The sequence below is a fragment of the Orbicella faveolata genome, unplaced genomic scaffold (genome assembly GCF_042242905.1).
Source record: "Orbicella faveolata isolate gen_17 unplaced genomic scaffold, um_ofav_v1 contig_14, whole genome shotgun sequence".
Classification (NCBI taxonomy): domain Eukaryota; kingdom Metazoa; phylum Cnidaria; class Anthozoa; order Scleractinia; family Merulinidae; genus Orbicella; species Orbicella faveolata.
The window spans coordinates 20,588,704-20,613,398 of NW_028301541.1; the positions used below are offsets into that span (position 1 = coordinate 20,588,704).

Genomic DNA, 24,695 nt, shown 5'->3' on the forward strand with positions numbered 1-24,695 from the left:
CATTGGGAACTAACAGTCAAGCTTATTAAATTATACTTTCATGCATAATTTTGAGGATTTAAATCTTAAGAGTTTGCCTGGAATAATGAAATACAGTTGTCATTATTAAATGTGATTTATCTGAGCTGAGCAGAAGAAAAATCCAGGGAACTGAGAGATTAGTGTTCCATTAGTCCCTTTAATATGTTTTATGCTGTCCGACGATGTACTTTTTCAACATAGAGTCCCACAGTTAGTATCCATAAGTGAAAGTGTCCAACACGGGACACCATAATTTATCAGTTTGCAACACTCCCAAGTTTCTCTACCTTGCCCTTCTCACCAATTATTATTTCAGACAGCTGTGAAGAGAGGCTTGCTTTGTAGTTTTCTTTTTCTTTGTAGCTTCCAGGGCAGCACGACCTCACAGTTGAGGAGACGACCCTTTTCTCGTTCGAGTGCAAGCGACTTTAAAGGCGATACGAGGCTTGACAGTTGCTCTTTTTTCTTATATCATCACACGCAAGTCGCGCTTTTTGCTCACCTCGCGCTTGGCCATGCTGACTGTCTCTTTGCCAGGATAATTTAAAAATTCTACATTTCTCGGCCCTGGTAATTAGAACGTGATGATGTCAACTCGTTGTGCCGCAATTTTCTCAAAATTTGCAGCACAATTTAAGTACTTAAAAGTACTTACCGGGAGCATTGGGATTGTGCGTAAAGCCGATGCCCTCCGCTATTTCTGTCAGCCGTTCCAAATACTGCAGATCACGCTCTTTTAGAAGGTGAGGATGAACTTTTGGAGCTGTTTTGTTTGCCAACGAAAACTCAGTTCTGCTTGGTGTATCATTTCCAGGTTGCTTTGTGTCGAAATGTTTCTCTAATGACTTCCTTATTTTAGATTTCTTTTAACAAAGGGGACATGTCACGTAGATCTAAGAACACGTAGAGCCAAACTTATGATTTCTTCACTTCTCCAAACGAAAATCTCTTGCTGTCGAAACTAAGAAACTCCGTACTAATCTTCGCACCAGAGATCTTAATTGGTAAAAGGGGACAGAGCCGTTGAATGGAAAGAAGCGATTGCAAAAGAACACACTTCCTGACCAATCAAACATTAATTGAACACCGAATTTAATTCCTGCGATGCCCAAGGACACCGTGTTGTTTTGTTTACAGCGAAGAAGCGTCCTCTATTAACAAATACATTTACCGGCATCTGAAGCGGCAGGTTTTTCAATTTATCCGCTTAATAATCTCTGTGTTTTGTCTTTGCAGATAAATAAAAATGAAAATGTCTGTTTGTGCCCTTGTTTCTGAGCCTGTATTCATTCGATCAACTTGACGGGTTCGTGTTTCTGTTGTCAGATCGCGGTCTGATTAAATTGATTTCTTTACACGTCTCTTCCGAAGAGGCGTCAAGGAATTTCATTCCCACTGTTAAGCTACGTGTCGAATAAACTAGGACCCCTGCCGATGTTCTACGGTTCAACCGTAGAACATCGGCAGGGGTCCATGATTTCAGATCCTCATGAATCTCGTAGTGATGTAAACAAACTTCCGCATGTGAATGTTGATATCCTGTACTGCTAATGGTTTTAATACACATTTAGCTTGTTTCTTGACTTCCTAGCGAGTTGAGCGCAATCATGGTTAACAACACTTCGGAGAATGAACTGGAGCTTTTTGAAGGATATCGCGCACAATCAGGGAGTCACGCTCGCAGAGGAAACCCATGGCGGTGGGTTCTTTGTGTTCTCGTCGTGGTGATACTGCTTGTTGTTATGGGGACTCTAATGGCGATGTTTGGTCCTGGAAGTAAAGACTTGAAGTATCACGACCGCGAGGTCTGTGAAGGTAAGCGGCATGCTTTGTAACAAGAAAAGTAGATTGAAATGAAGCGCGGTTTAACTCAAGGAGTTCTTGATATGAATGTCTCGGACTCATAATTTGAGGTGATGTCACGGTTTCGCGGCCGTCGAGGAGGAATACCCTCGATTGAGTTGAGCTTTTCGGATTTGTGTTCTGTAGTTTCTGTAGTTTTTAATTGTTTGACGCGAAAGAGGTATTTAAATTTCAACGTGAGGGAAATTAACGCGACCTATTAATCAAATATATGTTACAATTACATTACCCGACGTCTTGACGCCCCTAGCATCACTTGCAAGACAAGAGTGAAAATATCGAGGTGACATAAGTATCTGATCAAGCCGAAAACATAATTAACATTTTTTATAGGTGTTAATATATGAGTAACTTTGCGCGTCATTTTGACACCTTTTTCACCCGCAATTTTCTCGACAACGCTCTCATACACTCTTTTCAATTTGCCATCGTTTAGACAACTATGTCAAGTCTTAGGCCCAGACGTCATATTTCCAAAATTATCTCTTAATTCCCCCCGCCAACAATACAACAACGACAACACTGTCTGTTTTTGGCCATGAGAGAAGTTTATTTCCTAGAATAATAAAACGTGGACCGACTAACAAACAAGGAAGCGAAAAGACCCTAATAACAAACGGGTGGGTGGGTGGGAAAAACAACACCACTTGACAAAACACTGTACACGGTACGACAGCTCTAACAAAACTGAAACCTAATACTGTAAGCAACAAAAATAGACCAAGGTGCGTTGCGTGACGTGTAGCAGCGCAATAGCGCCCAAGGAGAGAAGATAATAAGTTATTCGGTTTCATGTACATGGGGTATGACATCATAAGGTTGCTATGGTAACTCAGATCTTGGTAAAACTTACCTCGTTTGAAACTTTCATCTTTCTCTAGCACACCAGTAAGGTTCGATTTTTTGTTGGATTGATAATGGTGGTGCTCTAGTCACTCAAAGTTAGACAGTATTGTTACTCAAAAATCCGATCGAGCCACCTTAAAGAACTATGCTCTGCAACACGGTTGTGCAGATGTTGGTCAGTGTAACCAACACAGTCTATATCGCATGAACCACATTGAAAATAGTCCTCGACGCAGTGATGACCGATGATCGATCTTGAGTTTCGGCTCCTCTTTTCGGAAGCACGGGTTATTAACTTACTCCGACTCTGTTGACAAGGGGCTGTTGCTGTTTCCTCGTACCGTCGGAAATACGGACGTTTCTCAGCAAACCCTTTAGTCCTTCTTTATTACACAAAGGAAAGGAATCTCTTGCGATCGAGAACAGGAACAAATCTGTTTCAATGCTTGAGGAATTCTGCCGAAACATAGGGTTTAGAGGCGAAAAGTTCTGGCCACCTTAAGCCTGATAAAATAATTTTTTTTCCTTTCTCTGTTCCAAGGCTGTCGTGCAATTCCGTCATTGGCTTGGTATGGTATCGAGAATATGTGGCGAAAATAATTAACACTTAATGACTGGTCCCTTGGGGAACAGTGAATTTTGTTTCGCGAGAATCTCCCTGTTTCGCCGATGACTTGCACTCTTTGCAAAAAGTTATACATCGGCGAAACAGGGAGACGACTAGGCGACCGATTCCGAGAATACCTTCGTGACGTAGAGAAAGACGACAAAAACGCATCTAAACCGGTCGCGAGACACTTAAATCTCCCCAATCATTCTAAGCAACATATGGCAGTCTACAGCCTTTCCCTACATCAAGGAAGCACGGACCGGAAAGCAGCAAAACTCTTGAGCAAAAATTTATTTCTCAAATCGGCACTCTTAATCCTCACGGTATCAACGACCGCTTTTCATTCAACTAATTTATTCTGTTGTTTTTCACGTTACCATGCACCAACCAATAGCGTAGCTCCATCTTTCTTCATATAAACCACACAACCCACAATTCCTCGATTCGCTCTGACGAAGGGCTAACGCTCGAAACGTCAGCTTTCGAATCTCTTTACGGTGGCCAATTGACATTATCAACTCAGTTGATAAAACCAAATTATCTCGTAAAAGTGCAAAATGTTTTATTATGCATGTCAGCGTTTTTGATTAGTAAATCATTTACATATTCTGGAGTATTACCATTTAGTCTTTTGTAGGTTAAAGTGCATCGATTTACATACGACTCGGCATAGAAAGGAATCCAGTTTCTGGTATTGAATAAATGAACGGAAGTGGCCGTTTTTTCAGCATTCAAAATAATTCTAGCCGCATGTTTCTGAGGACGAAGACGTTTCGGAAGATTTTCCCTACTACAAGAGGTCCATATTGAACTGCCATAAAGGAACACAGGTTTTATAATCGTGGAGTAATATATTTCACGTTGATTCCGTTTTAAATAAGGACTTATAGGACGAAAGAGACCTATCCTTTTCACCAGTTTTTTTGCTCAACTCCTCAATCTGACGATCAAAAGCAACGTCTTGATCTAACGTTATGCCAAGAAGCTTAAAATCGGTGACGTTCTCAATAGAATTTCCATTTAAATTGACATCAATTGAAAGAGAGGCAACTTTGTTCTGTTGTACCGGATTTAGGTTTCCACGAACAGGACCTGCTGTACGCGATTAGTTCAGTTGAAGGAATCAGGAACAGCGCAAGCAGCATGGACAAGAACTTGATCATCCGGCACAAGGTACAACACGTGAGGTTACGAAGCGAAGGATTCTTACGTGAACTGAGCCAAAATGAGATGCAGAGCTCTTGTTTATACTCGCTTAGTAATGGACTGGTGCGAACAGCCGTAAAAGTGTCTAACGCTTGCATCTGATTGGGTGTTAGTGCCATGCATGCTGTATAAATCGCTTCAGATTGGATATTGCATTTATAGCCGGTGAAATGGAAAACCCTATCAAAATAAGCGCTTAAATTCGTGGAGACACAGGCCCGCCGAATGAAGTCCGATGTTAATAAGATGCTAGCAAGCGAAAAAGCCGAGCCACGACTAATAAGTTTTTATCGGCATGAAAGCTTCAAATACATTTCCATAACCACTTCATAGCACAAATCGTTGCAATGGGATGTTTCGTGCTGGACGCGACGTGTCAGTATAACGATAAACAAGTTTCCGCTCGAAAGAAAGGGTATCAGTAAATGTTGACATCCTGTACTGCTAATGGTTTTAATACACATTAAGCTTGTTTCTTGACTTTCTTGTGAGTCGAGCACAATCATGGCTAACCGTGACACTCCGGAGAATAAACTGGAGATTTTTGAAGGACATCGCGCACAATCAGGGAGTCACGCTCGTAGAGCAAAGTGCACGGTATTGTCATGGCGGTGGGTTTTTTGTGTTCTCGTTGTGGTGATACTGCTTGTTGTTATGGGGATTCTAATGGCTATGTTTGGTCCTGGAAGTAAAGACTTGAAGTATCACAACCGCGAAGGCTGTAAAGGTAAGCCGAGCAAGCAGTTGATGCTTTGTTACAAGAAAAGTAGATTGAAATGAAGCGCAGTTTAACTCGAGGAGTTCTTGATATGAATTTCCCAGACTCATAATTTGAGGTATCTATCTACGATGTCACGGTTTCGCAGTCGTCGAGGAGGGGTGACTAAATTTGTGTTCTGTAGTTTCCTTACTTTCTCTAACCTGTGTTTAAGCAGAACCATATTTTCGACCTTCTTCGTAAAGTTGTTTTAAAGTACAAGAGTGAACAAAGTTGTTGTTGTTGTTGAAAGAATTAACCCTCGTGTTAATAAGATACTTCGAAATTAAAGCGACTTTATAAATTTTAAACGAGAATTGGAGGGAAAATTGCTTCTCAATTTTAGCTATTGACGCGAAAGAGGTATTTAAATTTCAACGTGAGGGAAATTAACTCGACTTATTAATCAAATAGTAGAACTATATTAGTCCCACGTTTCGACGCCCCTAACATCATCAGCAAGACAAGAGTGAAAATATCGAGGTGACAAAAGTATTTGATCAAGCGGAAAACTTAATTAACATTTTTTGTGCGTGTTACATGAATAACTTTGCGCGGACGAGTTTAAGGTGGCTCGATCGGATTTTTGAGTAACGATACTGTTTAACTTTGAGCGACTAGAGCACCACCATTATCAATCCAACAGAAAATCAAATGTTAGTGGTGTGTTGGAGAACGATGAAAGTTTCAACTGAGGTACGTTTTACCAAGATCTGAGTTACCATAGCAACGTTATGACGTCATACCCAATTTTACATGAGGCCGAATAACTTATCATCAAGGGATAATTTTGGAAATACGACGTCGGGATCTAAAACCTAAACGATGGAAAAATTAAAAAAAAATGCACGAGAACGTTTTCTAGGAAATTGCGGGTGAAGTTTCAAGGTGTCAAAATACAAGTCCACAAGACTTGATTAAATGGTATCCTGGTTTTAAATGAATCTTATAACATCTAATTAACTCAGGTGAAAATCTCAGAGAAATCGCTCCACTTGACTTTCAGAAACATTGGCTTGAATATCATCTGGCATGGGGTTTTATTTTGCTTTCTATCAAAAATTGCCCTTACAATCATTAAATTGGGCGGGAATTAAATAAAACTCAATGAATTTTTTTTAGACTTGGGCCTCAATGAGATTAATCTACCCTACCGCTATCTGGATTTGTTCTCGGTAGCTCCGAGTTCAAATCCTCGATCGCGTTGTGTAAATAGCCAACTGGTCAGCCTCCAACCAGTTGGGATTCTCCACCACATTCTCGCGTTATACTTCCACGTCACCAGATAAGAGCGTAGCAAGGTAGTTAAGTAAACAGTGATTGTTTCACCTGCTTGGTTTATGAACAGGAACAGAGAAGGATAAAGTACAGTCTTCAAGACGTAATTTGCAGTGCGACGTAGCCATTATCGGAGGAGGTATGTGCCCAGATCCCGCCCTAGTAGGCTATTTTCGTATTCTCGGTACTGGACTGGATCTAGCTTGCAACTGAGGCTTATGAAGACAGTTGCATTTGAAAAGACCCCTCGCCTTAATAGCAAGCTCGTTCCAGCCCAATACCGAGAATACGAAAATGGTCTGTTGACACAATACAACCTCGCTCCAAGCGTCTACCTTCTTCCTAACCTCTGCCCTGAACAGGAAGAAGAGTTTCTGCCGTCTAAACGAACGTATGACGCTCAATACCGTTGTTAAAGTTACCACTCTTCCCTCCTCTAGCAGGCATTCTTTCTTCTGGAATTTCAAATTTTAAACAAACTCTCTTCTCTTTCTGAAGCCCCCCTTTCCACATTGCAAATCGGGAAAACAACTATATGCTATTGGTGTCCATCGCCGCTATCATTCTTTTTGCTGCTGTTGAAACGAAGCCCTTATTTATTGTACTCTCCCCCTCCTTTTCATACGGTTTACAAAAACTATGCCATCATTGAACACGTGATTAGTCTGATAGAGGACAGGAACCAGAAAAACGTGCGAATAGCAAAACAAACCAGGCAAGAACTCCAGAATTCTCCAACCATTTGATTCTTCCACCCAAAGTTCCAAACATTTAAGCCTGCCTGAGTTGGAGATTATCCAAGCAGATTATTTGTTGATTTGTTCTGGTTGTCTTCCTTGTTTAGGTTTATCAGGATTGTACATGGCTGAAACACTCTTGAGAAAAAAGAAAGAGACAAGCGTTTGTGTTTTTGAGAAAGAGGATCGATTTGGTGGCAGGATATTTGATTACTGGTTTCCTCAAGCCCCTGATATAAGTGTTGGTAAAGAACTACTTAGTAGTAAGCAACAAAAGAACGAACGAGCGAGCGGGCGGGCGGGCGGGCAAAGGAAGGAACGAACGAGCGCTAGAGCGAGTGAGTGGGCACACGAACGCACGAACGTTCGACCGACCGACCAACCGACCAAACGAACGAACGAACGAACGATGTCTTGTGAGACACAAAAGTATTTTAATGCAGAAAACAGCACGACGTGCGAGAGTGGGGGGGGGGGGGGGTAGGGGTCTGAGTGTCCCACATCCAAATTGTCTTATTGGTTAAATAGGAGATCCCCGATATCTGGACCTTTAGCTACATGACTGATAATTCTTACCAATAACTGTTTTTTTTCCTGTTCAGGATTAGGAGCGTGGGCAGTTGTTAGTGATGCTACGGACATGATGCAAGTATTTCTTGTTTCAGTTAGCTTGATGTGCTCTTCATGGATATTCCGTTACACGTCGCTTAAAATGTTTATTCTCTTGAAAAAATGAAAAAATGGTTGCATCAAAGTTATAAAGCCATTGAATCAGCTACCAAGAAAAATTTGCCTCTGTCGGTTTTGTACAGTCCTTCTCCACCACTTACCCCATATCGTAAATGATGTTAAGAGTACAGCTTCTTCGCAGAATAATATTGATAAAGGTGACCAACTTAGGTAATTCTAGCGTTACCTATGGTTCTCGACATGACGTGACATTAGCGTGACCTACTAAACTATGGCCACGTATGTCGCTCACCCTGTGGTCAGTCCGCAGACGTTTATTTTTCAATTAAACCTCCTGCGTTTAATACTTTTGCTTACGATCTTGACGAACTCAAGACAAAATAGAGGTTCTGTGGCCAGGCTACTCCCCTCCTAAAAATGTCTCAATATCATATAGCCTTGTAGCTTTTTCAAAAACGTGACGTCGGATTTTTTTTCTTCTTCTTAGAAAGCTTATTCAGAGATTGAACATTTCGACCATCAAGTGGGATTATCATTACCCAAGTATCGAGGAAACCCGCGGGGTATTTTCTACTAACAGTATGACAATCAAAAACCAAGCCTTTCCTACGCTGAACAAAGGAAAATTCAAGAACATGACAAGAAACGAAATGGCAAGCTATGCTTTCAGAGACGAATATGTGTCCACTGCACCGTCTTTCGCTTCAGTGGATTCGTATATGTCGTACTATCTCTCCCCCGAGGGGGCAGAATTTTTATCGGACGCCTACGGGTTTAAAGGAGACTATACCGAGCCCATAAACCCTGCGCAATATATAGAGTATTTAAAACTGCCTATTTCAAGCAAACATCAGCGACCGTTAAAAGGCATGTCTGAAGTTGTAGACGCACTGGTGTCTTCAGTACAACTTCATGGAGGACTGTTGTATAAGAATAGCGAAGTGTCTTCCATTGAAAAGATTGAAACAAAGTACATTATAACAACCTTAAAGCTGGCTGTTTCTGCTAAAAAGATCGTCATCGCGACACATCCTGTTGCTTTCATGAGGATCAAAGGAGAAGTAGCGGAAAAAATTCATCGTGAGCCCGCGTTCCAGTCAATCTTTAGCATGCCCGCGTTCAAGGGGGCAGCGTTATACAAAGAAGCGTGGTGGAACAACAGCATGGTCACGAACCTCACCCTGGAACCGAGGCAGAAATTTATTTCTAACAGCAACTGCCTAGGAGCTACAATGCCTTATGGGTAATTGTAATTTTCTTTGCCTTCACGATAATAATATTTTCCTCAACAAGTGTGATTTAGGAAAATAGCGAGATTCTACTATATTAATAATAGACGTTGAAGGAAAGTGACTGAACACTTATCGGTTTAAGGTGATTTTGATAAGTGCAGGTATGAAAAATTAACAAACTGCATAAAATACAATTGCATATTTATACGCATCCAAAAAAATTCATTGCTAAAGACCATTTCTGAGTTGCCTTTTACGTCCAAACGAAACTTGTGCGAAACAATTCACATGAAAGTGTATTCCCCCTATAGATTCTTCATGAAATTCAAACTCATTTTCATATGAGAGGTTTTTGCGCAAGGACTCGTTTTGAAACAGAGGCTCAAGGTAACTCGGAAATGGCCTATAAACGAGACATCAAAAACAAGTTATGAGAGAGCCTGCGAGCTTTCACTTAGAGGGGTTTTCAATTAAGTGTTGAAAAGTAATTGCTTTTGCATTACCACGCCTCACGATTAGCTTAAAAAACTCGCACTAATTTTTCATCCAATCAGAAGTAAAATAATAGCCAATCGTGACTTGTACGCATACGTTTTCGCGCGCTTGGCGTCAGCTCACTGTATTGTCTGCGTCCTTTGTGATTGGCTAATGATTAACTTTGGTTTTGATTTTACGACATCCAATGAAAATCACTGTGATGTCTTAAAAACAAATTTCTACTTTTTTTTAAGAGGGAGTGGCCCTAACGGTGAAGCCGTCCTCCACACAATGTACACTGATGGAGCATGCAGCAGGAGGTGGGGAGATATTTTGAGTATCTCTAAGTCAGCTGTGGACAGAGAGTTAAAAAGAGCTTTGGAGTACAAGTTTGGGGGACCAGTGCCAGATCCCCTGGATACGGTTTATCAATACTGGGAGGAGGGAGCCTGGTGAGTCTGAAAATAAGAACTAGGGATTGATGCCTTCACAATGCCTTTGATTTGGAGGCAGCGTGGCCGAGTGGTGAGGGCGCCGGACTTGAAATCCAGAGGTCGTGAGTGTAAGCCCCGCTCTCATCACTAAGCTTCTCGGTAGACCCTAGTTCGACTCCTCGGTCATGCCCAAAAATAGTAGTGTAATACCATAGTTTGTACCTTACTGGTCAAGAAGCCGTTTTATCAGGGTATCACTTAAAACCGTGTTTTATCGCTTGTTTCTGTCTGTAAAAGGGGCTAAGTCACGGTATTTTAGGTAATTCTGTTAATCGATTTTCGGCAGTCGGGAGCTCCAAACTTCAAACTGGCAGAGCTAGTCTTCTGTACAAGAATGATTTCTGATCGTTATAAATAACCATTTCATAGCCCCCCCCCCCCCCCCCCATGCTTCTGTTTGGATCTTCTGTGTTTCTTGTGAATTACACAGTTTTTGGCCTCTATATGATATTGTGATAATGAACAGTTACGTCTGTGCTAAAAATTGCCTAAAAGTGCGTGACCTAGCCCACAAATTCTATATGAAAAGAATAAAATGAAGCCAAAGTACGTAGATATTAGCAAATTCGACCCAACTTAACTTGCCATGAACAAACATTGAAATTAAGTGTACGCTTTTTTAGCCCTCTCTATATTAAAAACTTTCTCCGCTAAATCCGATGGTAACGAGGATCTTATTAAGCGTTTGGAACTTAACGCCAGGTTCTCCTCGTCGCGTTATGCTACAAAACCGGTTCCTGCAATCCCTTTGAGCTCAGATATCCCAAACTCAAAATAATTCTGACTAATGATGTTACTTCTTTTGTAATTTAGGCATTTTCAGAAGCCTCGTTCTAACATAACTCTTTCGGAAGTCAGTAACTGGGCAAAACGACCTTTTCCAGAGCAAGATATCTTTGTCATAGGAGACGCGTACAATCCCTACAGGGGGTGGACACAGGGCGCTATCACATCAGCCGACAATGCATTGTTGGAGGGTTGGCAGATTCAGGGCAAGAGTTCTTCACAAAAAAAGTACAACTTAGCTGTTTCATTGAGTGAGCTTATGCGAGATCCTTCAAGAGATTTGCAGAACCATTAACAAGTAGCGTTAATATACAGCTGGAAACTGGAAAGCAGTGTCACACGTGTTTTTTTTTTCTTTTTTTTTGCTGCCGTGAATAAAAGACGCACACTGGATCGAGAACAACCAATCACAACCCACAAACGTGATCTTTTGAACCCACTGACGTGAAAATATGTTTCTGAAGGCTGGTTTTTACTAGCGACGGAATCGGAGTCGTAACATCGCTTGCAGCCTACTAGAAAATCGTAGTCGTATTTCGTTCCGATTCCCTTAAAGGAGCTTAGTCACGGTATTTTGAGTTATTTTGGCCATGTGCAAAACTTACCTTTAAATGATAGGATACCTGAAAATAACAGTTTAATAAGATAGAAAAACACCAAAGAGATAATGATAAACTAAAAAGGAACAAGGATGGCTAAGGATGGGGAAGATTGACACGGATTACAAGCGACGAGTTTGAAAAATTGAGGCTAAACTTCTCAATATGCGCAAACCGTGACTGAGCCCCTTCAACGACTCCGTCACTTATGATCAGTGAAAACTAGATTCTCGGATTGTGGGAGCCGGAAAGCAGAATTGTCAGAACAGTGCTAGAAATTTGTCAAACCCTGAATCGCCAAATTTTGAATTGCCAACTCCTGAAAATCGCCAAATCTTGAATTGCCAAATCTTGAATATCCAAATCTCGAATCGCCAAAACTCGAGTTGCCAAATCTTGAATATCTAAATCTTGAATTGCCTAATCCTAAAGAGCCAAATCTTGAATCGCCAAATCCTGAATCGCCAAATCTTGAATTGCCAAATCTTGAATTCCCAAATCTTGCATTTTTAATATTTGGCAGGCCAAATCTCCAATTTCGAAATCTTACCCTATATTATTTACAGTATTTTACTGACAATGATTGCGGGACATTGATAAATGGCTGCTTATTAGAGGGTGGTCGCTTAATAGAGATTGGACAGTAGATCATAAGCAACAGCGTCGTGGGATGAATCGGTATTCTGCTACCGACTCCATTGCTTTGATATTCACAAGATCGCATTGTCCTGTGCTTCTGACTAAAACTCCGACTCCATTGCTGGTAAAAACCAGTCTTATCTTGAGAGGTCCCTTAAGATGATTGACAGTAGCGAATAATGTAACCGTTGTTTGAGCAGTTCACGTGTTATTCGAAGGTATTGTAAAGGGCCATGAAAACGCAATGCAACGTAAGTGTACTATACCCTCGCCAGTTACTGTGAGATGTGGGAAGTGTTTTTTGTATGTAATAAAACGTTTTTTCTTTATTTTCCACTAAAACTTCAAAGTTTTCTCTAGCAAATGTAAGACAGAAATCAATAAATTTAGTAACAACAGGTAAGTACCAACGACCACAAAACCTTTCAAGGGAGAACAGAAGATAGTTTGAACGCAAAAGTTCACGAGTCCAGTCAACACATTAGCGAGCAAAAAATACACAAGTTGATTGCGGTTAACAGCCGCTATAAAGCATGTGCATGGCATCTTTGGTCCTGTCCGTGATGTCTTGCTTTTCTCATCCAGGTCTTTTCCTGGATAACACGCTTGGCAGCCTCCTGTCTCTGCGCCTTCAATCAAGCCTATGTGGTTAGCAGCGGTTATCAGAATATCACAGAGCAAGAAACTTGAAAGTAGCTGGATGTTGTATGCCACCTGAAATGGAACAAGTGAGGTCAAGAACTACCATATGTGTAGCAAGGATGAGGACAATAGAGAACATCACTTTTGAGGCCTCCAGTTTGAAAGTACTTACAAACATGTAAAGATTTTAAGGAAAACGACCACTTTTTTAAGTTTAAAAGACATGTTTCGACAGAACTTCTGTCATCTTCAGTTGAATGAATGATTACAAAGCAAGTTGAATAATAAGTAGGCAAAAATGCTAATTAAGACAAATAGTAACAACAGAACATGGAAAGGTGTAAATTAAAAGGATAATTTTAGATTTACATGGTGTAATTGCTGATTGAGGCAAGGTAGTTCTTTTTGAATATGGATAGCCTCCTTTATCTTGAGTTGAAAGCTGGTAGTGGCGTGATCTAAAATATGAAAGCAGTCTATTGAACACAATGAGCGACAACGTTCAGAATTCTGAAGATGTTTGAAGATGTGAGAGGCCCTATCAACGGCTAAGTACTCACGTACGCGTGTGGAAAAATGTCGGGAGGTTTCGCCGACATAACAGGCATTACAGCCCGCACATGTAACTTATAAACTACACGTGAACGAAGCCCGCCGGGGATAGGGTCTTTCACACCAAAAAGGTTACCTATCTTAAAGGAAGAAAAGACTAATTTGATGTCTAAATCATTACAATAGCGCTTGATTAAGTGTCGAATCTTCTTCTGAGTGATGACAGAAAAATGGCCTATGTACGGCAGCTTGAAGTAAAACGTGGGCGAGGTGGTAAGGGGGTAGCCCCGGGGACAATGATTGCTATGGGCCCCAGTGATGTAACGGTTAACCACTTTTTCAATTAAATGGGCAGGGAAAAGGTTCTTTTTGAGAATTTCAGTAAGCTTGGTTATATCCTCGTGTAACCCCAACCAAGTGTTGTTGATCTTGTAGGCCCTGTCAACAAGAGTCCTAATGAGACCTACTTTGTATGAGTACGAGGTGAAGCTAAAATAATTAGTTAATAACCCAGTAAAGGTTTTCTTACGGTAAACCCTAGTTAGGAAGGAATTAGTAAGGAATGTATTGACCTGGCGGTCAATTACATTTCCGAGGGCAATCCTGACCTTAAGTTAAGTAAACCTGAACTTAGAAGCCTTTTCACTATAGCCACCGCTCAGACCCATTTCTTATTTAACGGTTCTTTCTATGACCAAATTGACGGTGTGGCCATGGGGTCTCCCCTTGCTCCCGTATTAGCCAATCTTTTTATGGGACATCATGAAAAACTATGGTTGGAAAATTTTCAATGCTCTGAAATTTTATTTTATCGTAGGTATGTTGACGACACTTTTTGTTTATTTCACTCGGAGCATGATGCTGTTATATTTTTTGACTACATTAACTCTAGGCACCCCAACATAAGGTTTACTATGGAAAAAGAACTTAATCGCAAATTACCCTTTCTAGATGTTCTTATTGATAATAGTGACACTAATTTCTTCCTAACTAGGGTTTACCGTAAGAAAACCTTTACTGGGTTATTAACTAATTATTTTAGCTTCACCTCGTACCCATACAAAGTAGGTCTCATTAGGACTCTTGTTGACAGGGCCTACAAGATCAACAACACTTGGTTGGGGTTACACGAGGATATAACCAAGCTTACTGAAATTCTCAAAAAGAACCTTTTCCCTGCCCATTTAATTGAAAAAGTGGTTAACCGTTACATCACTGGGGCCCATAGCAATCATTGTCCCCGGGGCTACCCCCTTACCACCTCGCCCACGTTTTACTTCAAGCTGCCGTACATAGGCCATTTTTCTGTCATCACTCAGAAGAAGATTCGACACTTAATCAAGCGCTATTGTAATGATTTAGACATCAAATTAGTCTTTTCTTCCTTTAAGATAGGTAACCTTTTTGGTGTGAAAGACCCTATCCCCGGCGGGCTTCGTTCACGTGTAGTTTATAAGTTACATGTGCGGGCTGTAATGCCTGTTATGTCGGCGAAACCTCCCGACATTTTTCCACACGCGTACGTGAGTACTTAGCCGTTGATAGGGCCTCTCACATCTTCAAACATCTTCAGAATTCTGAACGTTGTCGCTCATTGTGTTCAATAGACTGCTTTCATATTTTAGATCACGCCACTACCAGCTTTCAACTCAAGATAAAGGAGGCTATCCATATTCAAAAAGAACTACCTTGCCTCAATCAGCAATTACACCATGTAAATCTAAAATTATCCTTTTAATTTACACCTTTCCACGTTCTGTTGTTACTATTTGTCTTAATTAGCATTTTTGCCTACTTATTATTCAACTTGCTTTGTAATCATTCATTCAACTGAAGATGACAGAAGTTCTGTCGAAACATGTCTTTTAAACTTAAAAAAGTGGTCGTTTTCCTTAAAATCTTTACATGTCTGCTGCTATCTAGACCACTTACAAACATGGAATGAAATTCATTGTTTAATGGGAAATGTGAGGTTCAAGGAAATATCCAACCCCGTCTCTCCCCCCCCCCCCCCCCCCAAAAAAAAGAGAAGAATAAAATAAAGGAGGTCATTGGAATTCCAAAGGGGCAAGGGAATTGAAAAAATAAGTTACAATATTAAGCCCAGAGAAAAACCATTGGAGCAAAGCGAGAACCAACAACAAACTCAACCCACATGTAGCATCAGGCCAGAATCAAATCTGGGTGGGAGGCAAGTGCTCTCACCACTGCACCATCCCTGCTGGGGGTTTTTGAAACCCACAGACTTTGTAGGAGAGTATGATATCGATAGAGAGTTTGTGGGGGGAGGGGGGGGGGGAGGGGTCTTCAAACCAAAAATCCTTCTGTGGGAGAATGTGGAAACTTTCTGGAACCACACAATTCTATGTCAAATAATTTTTGGTTAGATTGTAACTGGATGATCATAACTGGGTACTTTGAGTTCGAGACTGCATCAAATCAAGTAAATTTTCCAAAAGATAGCACTAATACCAACTACTTTCCTCAAATTTGATTGGTTGAACCACTCATCAGGCATCTTAGCTTAATAGACATTTCACAACTCTACAAATAAGACTTTTCTCTTAAAAATAATGATTTTTATTATAATTATCTGCTACAGGATTCTCATGAACACCCTACATACTTGATTGCCCTATCTTTAGATTGGTGAACAATTATTATCCATGAAATCTTAAACCATTAATCTCACATTTCTCATAAAAGTTCCTCTTTTTATGGAGGAATAATTTTCCAAGGGGCCTAATTGAGGATTTATGGTCCACTGAAACAGACATACCTGTCCAGTTCTGTAGAAAATTTGATGTCCAGAAGAACTATTAAGCTATATACAACATAAGTAAACTGTACCTGCCAGAGTACAAATGATAAATTTGCCATTCTTCTGGAAATAGGGCTGATAAATTGTTCTGATGCATAAACGGAATGGTAAAACAAGACATCTACTGTGATTAATATAAATAAGGCTTTGATCCATTGCCCCACAGTGTTTCTATAAGAGAGAAAAAGAACACAACATTATTTTTCCATTTACACTGAGTGACCGTACACGCACATGCATACACTGTAACAACCCTCCCCCTTATATCCAAAAGCCCTTAAATTGTACCCTCAAATTTCAGACTTGAAAAGTCTGAGATTGTCACGGACCACAGATACATTGACATATATTCGTTATTAACTTGAGTTTGTTACACCAAAGGGTCACACCTGAATCTAAACACACAGAGAGCAATTATGAGTAACATTTACATGCTATATTTCAGTATCAGTGTTTACTTAAAGGCTTCTACGGCCAGGTCTACCAACAAAAAAAGCCACCAAAATTTCGTAGGCTGGGTATACTATGCAGTGTTGAAGTCATAAGCCTTTTCAAGCACTTGCACTCCAGAATCTGTCTACATTTTTTAGTCATTAAAATTCCAATAACAAGAATAATAAAATATAATTTGAAAGTAAACTTAATATGCCATTTCCAAGTTGCTTTTTTCCTCTGTGTCAAAACAAGTCTTTGTGTGAAACCATTCATGTGAAAATGTGTTCTGCCTACAGGTTCACTTTCATACAAATCAAACTCATTTTAAAATGAAAGGTTTTGCACGAGAACTCGTTTTGAAACAGAGGCACAAGGTAACTTGGAAATGGCCTATTTCTTTGGCTCTTTGAAAGTGCTGAACTGGGAAGTTCTGATTAAGTTCAAATATGACTGAGGTTGACAGCTAACTTGATATTAACTCTCACCGTTTCTGAAAGAGAAACCTTCCTAACTGAACACCAATCAGGTACAGTGCTAAATATCCTGCACAAGAACAAAGACCTTCTCGGTTTGCATCCACAACTCCTTGGCGTGAACCGTTTCCATGGCTACCATACAGGATAAATGCCCTCAAACCTGCACTGCTGAGGAGGTATTGATACAGCAATGCTATCAGAACTCCTGATATACCATACAAAATGCGTCCTGGAATAAGTCTGATAAACACTGTTGACATGACCTAAAAAAAGTAATATATGACAGGCAACATGGGTAGTTTGTCTTGAGTAATGTATTTTAATTTATAAATAGTCTTGTTTTTATAGGAGGTTCTGGGGTTCCAACAGAGGTTTAAGATCTTGGGTTCCACCTATAAAGAGCTCTATTCTATTGTCTCAGGGTTCCAACAAACATGAAATTGCAACATTTTTAGTTTGTCAGTGCTCATTTTGCCAAAGATAAGTACATGATTTTAAAGGAAAGAAAGTATGCTTGGGGAAAAGAGCACAGGGAGAGTTCTTTGCAGGCTCTTTGCATGGCGAGAAAGAAGGTGGGGAAAGGGGAACCCCCTTTTTCCTTACCTACTTTCAAACGTAAAGAGCCTGCTTGCAGGCTAATCCAGAGCCAATACTGAATATCCAGAGTTCTGCATTGGGTTGATGAGCCGACAGGCTGAAAACCGAATCTAAAAGAAAATAAGAGTCACTCACCCTTACAACAAATAATGTGAAGAAAAAGTTCCAGTGAGTGCCATACTCGCTAGCGTGCTCTTGGTAATCTGTACCTTTCACAGATAAAAACCGCATGACACCAAGCACTAGTAGTGGCAAAGACGACTTTAAAGACCTGAAGACCGCTGAAATAAAACCAGTATCACTTGAATAAATGTCTCTTGCTTCTGGAGATACAATGGCATTAGAAATTATAAATGCTCCAACTCCCATATCCATCAACCCACTTCCATAGGTTTCGGCTTTGGCAAAACGTCGAGGAAAGATGACAAAATCCACAGCAAGTATGGCGATAGCTGTAGTGATCAGAACATATGCTCTAAAGCCCCCAATGAAGGGCCGTTTCCTTGACATGTCAGCAGATGAGAGGGTTCGGAAATGCTGACTTTGCACTTTGTTGCTCTTCATTAATTGCAGAAGTAGCATTCCCATAGACAGACACAAACAGGTTATTAGCAAAGAATGTATGTGATCAGCTAGTACTGTGAATGCCAGGAACACAGGTATGACTAAGGAGCAGTAATCCACCACAAAGACCATGCTGTAACAGAAAATAATTTTAGCACACATAAGAGAAATAACAAATATGCTAAATTTGATTATAATTGAAGTAATTAACAGTTTGCTTCTATGAGGTAAAATGCTTCTACTTGGATTTTACTGCAAGGGGGGTAGGGACGCTCCATTTATGGTCTGACTCTTATCCACGAGGGGTGGGGGTGGAAAGTCCTGAAATGGGAGTGTCCTTATTGGAGACAAAGTCATTGGGGGAGGATGGATGTATTGAAAAAACACTGCCGATGTTGTCGTTGCTGTTGTTTTAGCTGGTGTCTTATAAAACAGTGGAAAGATTTAAATACTCCACTGCAACTTTAGGTAAGCATTTAATAGAAACTTACCAACAGAAGACTAACTTTGAGAACTTTTCTTCCTTTGTAAACAAAACATTAAATAAAATTGTCCTTAATAAAACGGCTGCTGGAGCAGAATGAGTAACTGCGTTGATTTCAAATAGCGATGTTCCGTTTAAATCGCTAACAAATCTCTCGTGGAGCTGTTTGTAACTGATGTTCGCATGAAGGCCCATTTCGGCCGCCATTTATTTATTTTTGTGGAATTGGCCGAGAAAACCCTGGGCCTAGGCTAAAACAATTCAGTGTCCAGATCTCCCGACTGTTACTGGAAGTAACGCCTGACGATTTTCGACATTTTCGCCTCCGCTAGAACGTTGCATATGTATTTACTTCAGTCATGAGCCACAGGGAATTGATAAAGCAATTTTTTACGTTGCAAGAAGAAAGGGTGAAGGCTTACAAAACATTTGACAGGTGAGTCTGTAGGATCTACTCAGTGCCGTTTTAGAATCCAGTGCTACATGTCCGAAGTGCATTAAATTTCCTCAGGACGGTTCTTTTGAGAGGCACTCAACGAGCTCTTTTCAGGATCCATCTAGGATTATAATCCGCAAGAAGTAGACAACAGATGAGCCCTGTTTGAACTATTTAGTTTCTTTTGGGGGTAAGTTTTAGCTGTTCTGCACTTACCGTAAATCATCGAATTAGCACCCGGGGCGCTTTATATTTTAAATTTAGGAGAAGACGGGGGTGGGGGGCGCTTATTTAATTTTCCCGTGGCCTGACATGATCATTTTTTAAATACATCATCTGCGCACTAACAACAACATGAGCCATTTATCGATATAAATAGCTGATCCTTAAGTTTAAATCACAGCACTGTTAGTACTTGTAATCTTTTCCCCAAACTTAACGTGTTCACAAATTGAAACTATACATCCTTTGTTGTCTCATTGCTTGTCCAAAAAATGGGGGAAGTGGAGGGGGTGCTTATTCGAGGGGGGGTTCTTATTTTAAATTGTGGCCGATAGGAGGGGCGCTTATTCGAAGGGGACACTTATTTGAGGAGGGGCTCTAATTCGATGATTTACGGGAGCTCTCAGGAAGAATGTATCCAAAAGTTGATTTTCCATCGGGGTCTTTTAAAACGTAATGTCCCAGCTAACAACAAGAAGTGATTTAAGGACCTCCTGCAATGAGATAGGGGTTAGATCATAGCAGAAAAAAGGTGAGGGGAAACTTCTGTCAATGATCATACCAGTATGAACTAGTTGTATCCCTGGGGGGGGGGGGGGGGTGGTACTCCCTTAACTGGGCTATATAGGTATGTGCCGCCCCAAAGGGTATGGTTTTTCAGCTCTTTTGGTCATAAATAGGGTATCAATTTTGGCCATTTTGGTCTTAAATACTCAAGTCTTAAATTGGGCATGTTATTTAGGAAAAGCTATTTTTCAATCATTATTGATAAGACCATCAACAAAAGCCCTTCAAAACTTATGCTTAGGGCAACTGTGTCAGCTGCAATGGTCATAAATAGGGTATTGAAATTTTGGTCTGGTCATAAATAGGTAGGGAAAATCACAGATTTTGGTCATAAATAGTTTAAGGGTTTTGGGAAGCGGGCCACACACCCACACCAAATTTTTCTGGGAGTACCCCCCCCCCCCCCGGGTTGTATCCATGATAGCAAATGGGATATTGGATCATAAATCCAAAGTTCCTGAGGTCAAGGGTACATTCAAACCTGGCAGCTATGAAAAACAGAAAAATAATGCAACAAATGACCAAAAATCACCTAGGTAGTCAATACCAGCATTACAAACCTCCAGTGGTAGGCCTGCATCCATGACCTGGCTGGAGTGTACAGATATTCCAGTCAGGCTAATCCACACAGTTAGGAAATTAAATTTCTAAGTTTGTGATATTATCTTCCAGTGGCTTTAAAGAGTACCTTGAAACTGCCCCCACATATGATTTCCCATCGTATCGACAGCTGGTACATGATGTAACAGAGACATTTAACAACATTTCTAATGAAGTCATTGCAATTGAAACCAAGTTAAGGGAGAGCAGTCAGACCAGCATTGGGGATATCATCAGAAATATTCAACTCAAAGAAAAAGAGAAATTAGAAATGGTAAGTTATCTTCAGTTGAAAGACAACTTTAGGTTCAGAATGCAAAACCTCTCAAAGCCAATTGGCTCATAGCTCTCAGTGATTATACCTGGTTTTTGTGGCATGAACTGGCCGGTTAATAGGGGTTTTATTTACAGTATTTCACTGGCAATAATTTCAGGACTTCGAGGGGTGGCCGCTTAACAGGTTGCCACTTAATAGAGGTGCGACTGTACTAATTTATTTTTTCATTTCTTTTCATTTCTTCCTATAAGTTGTAAGCAGCATAAATATACAAACAAGCATCAATACATTTATTATATTATTAATTAATGGAAATGTATACTTGAAAATATTTTCATTAATATTGTTGCAACGTGATAATCAGACAGCAAAGCTCCAGATAGCAAAACAAAATGCTGTTGCTGATCCCTCTGATGTCGAAAAAGTAGAAGAGGCAGCTGCCATCAAGTTAAGGTAATTAAGCTCTTGATGGTCAATGTGTCAGTTAGAGTGTTAGAGATACAAATAAAAAATAACTTGTCTAGTACCCAGTCAGGCTGAGTAATAATGTGGTGGTAGAGACTGCATTCTGATAACTTGAAACAAAAGATATTAAAGTTTAGTATGGAAAAGGTAGGTTTAGCTTGCTCATCCATTGCAATGGTTAAGAGTTTTAAAAAAATGAGACCTAAATAAGTCATCCCCATGCCACCAATGCATTAGCCTGCGAATGCAGATGTATTTCCGGCTGTCACTTGGTTCCGCCGAAAATAACATCTGCGAACCCGAGCCAGAAAACAATTTCTGTGACGTAGAAATTCTAAGCCAATCACAGTTTAGCTCAAATGACCCCAGAACTACTGCGCGACTCTGCGCGAGGTATTCGCTGTGAGGAGCACTCGAGTTTCATTCTATCATGGAATCTGATTGGCCAAGGAGAAACAAAAGTCATTACGTCACAAAAATCGTTTCCTGGCTCGGGTTCGCAGACGTTATTTTTCGGCGGAACCAAGTTAGAGCCAGAAATACGTCTGCGTTCGTAGGCTACCAATGCATTGCCAACACGTCACAAGCACATCTTGTACTACATCTTGACAGCCGACTGCCCGTTGACTGTCATTTCATTGTTGGCAGATGTGTTGGCTGTGACGTTCTGGGCTGGATTTAAGAGAAAGGGGGTTCAAGATATCGAACACCAAAGGTGGTCTCCTATAGGGGGTTGGGGGCATCCTCCAACGGAAAATTGATTAAAATGAGGTCCTCAGAAAATTATGGAATTTACGGCATTCTGAGGCCAAGTCAGCGTGTTATGTCTCATTTTTTTTAATTTAGGGGGCTCGACCGAACCCCCTGAACCCCCCCCCCCCCGATCTGCCCCAGACACTGGTAGGATTAGATCTTTACCTTTACTGGCATTCCTGTGTTCTAAAAAAAGAAGGCTTGAGACTTGCAAAAAAAGAATTATGGCTTTATTCTGATATCGAGAATGATCTTTTTTCTTTCAGTTTACAGAAGCTTGTGGATCACATTGTTGAACTTTTGGACGAATTGAAATATGAAGCTGAGGACATTCTTTTGGAAAGCACATAGGAACGCGCAAGAACATCCTACGCGGAACTTTTCTATCTTAATTCCAATTCTTGTCCTAAAGATCATGGTGAAATGAATTTGGTAAAGCACATGAAAGCAGATTTCGGATAGCTGTGGTGTTAAAATGAAAGAGGCACCTACAATACAGCGGAGAAAAGTATAAGCCAACCAGAGCTTAAAGAAAAAACTCAGGCCCCGTTCACATTGCGCTGGAGGAATTTGAAAACGCAGCTTTATTTCTACGGTTAGGCCTACCGTCCACACTAATCCGTCACGAAAACGGAGCTCTTCGTAAACGCTATTCAAATCGGAGGAATTTGAAAACTTCGGCTTTCCGTTTTAGTGTGGACGGAAAACATTTTGAAAATGGAGCTTTTCGAAAACGATGACATCACGATGACATCACGATGATGACGTGATTTAGATCCCTTCCCCCGTTTTCTTCAAACACAAATCCAAAACGAGGCCGGTTAATGTTACGTTTTCAAATTCCTCCAGCGTACTGTGGACGGAAAACATTTGATGCGTTTTAGAGTGAAAACTCCGTTTTCAAATTCCTCCGTCTTAGTGTGGAAGGGGTTTTTACACCGTTATAACTTGGTTCAGTGGAATAACCGGTTCGTTACCCTTATTCCAACACGCGACTTTAGCTAAAGGTGTTTTTTTTGGTAATACGCAACTCTAAGTTCTCTACTGTAATATCTATATCATTATTTTTTGCCTAGTGCCGTTTTCAATCTAAGATATCAGATTAGAGAAAACAATAACAAAAGCTCCACACTGAATAAGCGGAGATTTGATATATTTTAGTCGGGCTCATAGAACGCTGAGTGCGATCGAACGTAACAGAGAAACGAGAAGGTTACAGCTTTGCCTTGTCTTAAGGAGCCGACCTCCCTTCAATTGTAAGATGCAAGTTAACGTCCTAGATCGAATCATTAGTCAAGTACCCAGGGGCAAAAATAATTTAGCGTCTCTCCCCCACCCCCCTGACAGAAGGGAGAAGTGAATTAAGAGTGGGAAGGTGCGCGGTGGACGATAGGAAGAGGGAAAGGCGGGAGACTTCGGTGAACTCTGCGGCCGTCTTCTCTTTTTCCTCTTTTCCGGCGTTCCCCGCGCACTTCCCTTATTTCTTCTCCCCAACCTCCGAACTACCAGCCTACAAGAGTTCTTTGCGGAGAAGAGAAGTTTTATACACCCAGTTAGTGCTAAAAAGGGTTCAAATGATATTACAACCATTGTACGTACTTCTGAGGCGCGAGTAAAGCCAATCCATCATTTGTTTTGGAATTGCGTCTGTGATACCAGTATTGTAGAGGTCAGGGGTTCGAAGCCCGTTCAAGCCTGATTCTTGTTTTCAGACTTAAATTCCGCAGTTGCCCAAGTTGGTACAAATTGAGATTATCTTCAAATATCTTTAAATACGATTTCTGTTGTCAGGACAACTAGAACATTTCCCTGACTTGAACGTCGTAATTACAGTTGTTACACTTCGAATCCTGGAAGCGTTTCTACCTGGAAGCGATTTTAATATTTCTGTGTTCCTGAATTCTTTCCAGAAAACCTTACGTGGTTTCAACGGCTGGACCAAATATACATGTTATCCATCGCGTCTCCAAATTTGAGGAAATGCTCGCTTTGCTAGAACAGACGCGAAGACTTCCCTACCAGAAAGATCGTTTGCGCTCTATCTTTCATTAGCATATATATTCGATTTCATAGAACTTCTGTTTAATTTTATGCGGAGTTCATCTGTAAAACTTCTCATTTTGGCTGATTAACATTTTACAGCCAAAAGCCCACAGACAAACCTGTATTAGGTGGACACCATCGGGACCCTGTTAGTGTCCGCTTAATACAGGGTGTCCGCTGAAAACAGGTTCTCTCAGAAGTCGTCTTAAAAAGGGTCATATTAATATTCGTCAGTATTAAAAAGCGTTGAAAGGCAATTAGCATTCTCAGTATTCTCGTGAAAGGTCGATAATATAACTCTGAAATACCTTATTTCCATAAACAATAACAAGTATATGAGGTAAGGCGATTTAATTCACAATATGTATATTGATCGAAATATGTGAAAGTTCGCAAATCAAACAAGGACAAAAGTTTTTTGTAAAACCAGAACCGAATAATAAAATACCGCATTTCTGTGACAGCTCTTTGTCGGGAAGCTTAAAAGACTTGCACTGCTGTCCACATAATGGAGGATGTCCGCTAA

General features: G+C 40.6%; 3 protein-coding genes across 4 annotated transcripts; 2 read left to right on the forward strand and 1 right to left on the reverse strand.

The window, feature by feature from the left end:
* Positions 1-571: 571 nt before the first annotated feature.
* On the forward strand, positions 572-12,577 carry LOC110046887 (achacin-like). 2 transcript variants are annotated; one of them, XM_089286995.1, is made up of 8 exons: positions 572-764; positions 1,613-1,836; positions 6,652-6,720; positions 7,426-7,563; positions 7,921-7,967; positions 8,500-9,251; positions 9,972-10,169; positions 11,025-12,577. In XM_089286995.1, the coding sequence occupies exons 1-8, from the start codon at positions 706-708 to the stop codon at positions 11,290-11,292; spliced, it is 1,755 nt and encodes a 584-aa protein (XP_089143121.1). In that variant the 5' UTR covers positions 572-705; the 3' UTR covers positions 11,293-12,577. The 2 variants fall into 2 exon arrangements, with proteins under 2 accessions (XP_089143121.1, XP_089143120.1); XM_089286994.1 differs by lacking the exons at positions 572-764; positions 1,613-1,836 and adding an exon at positions 4,287-5,273.
* LOC110053432 (glucosaminyl-phosphatidylinositol-acyltransferase PIGW-like) lies at positions 12,533-19,021 on the reverse strand. Its single transcript, XM_089286993.1, has 5 exons — positions 18,814-19,021; positions 17,894-18,455; positions 17,171-17,424; positions 16,280-16,421; positions 12,533-12,949 (listed from the first exon to the last, which is right to left on the reverse strand). The coding sequence occupies exons 1-5, from the start codon at positions 19,011-19,013 to the stop codon at positions 12,572-12,574; spliced, it is 1,536 nt and encodes a 511-aa protein (XP_089143119.1). The 5' UTR covers positions 19,014-19,021; the 3' UTR covers positions 12,533-12,571.
* A 48-nt stretch (positions 19,022-19,069) lies between these two features.
* LOC110053446 (required for excision 1-B domain-containing protein-like) lies at positions 19,070-24,632 on the forward strand. The gene is made up of 4 exons (XM_089286996.1): positions 19,070-19,242; positions 20,704-20,905; positions 21,273-21,361; positions 22,393-24,632. The coding sequence occupies exons 1-4, from the start codon at positions 19,166-19,168 to the stop codon at positions 22,475-22,477; spliced, it is 453 nt and encodes a 150-aa protein (XP_089143122.1). The 5' UTR covers positions 19,070-19,165; the 3' UTR covers positions 22,478-24,632.
* Positions 24,633-24,695: the final 63 nt, after the last annotated feature.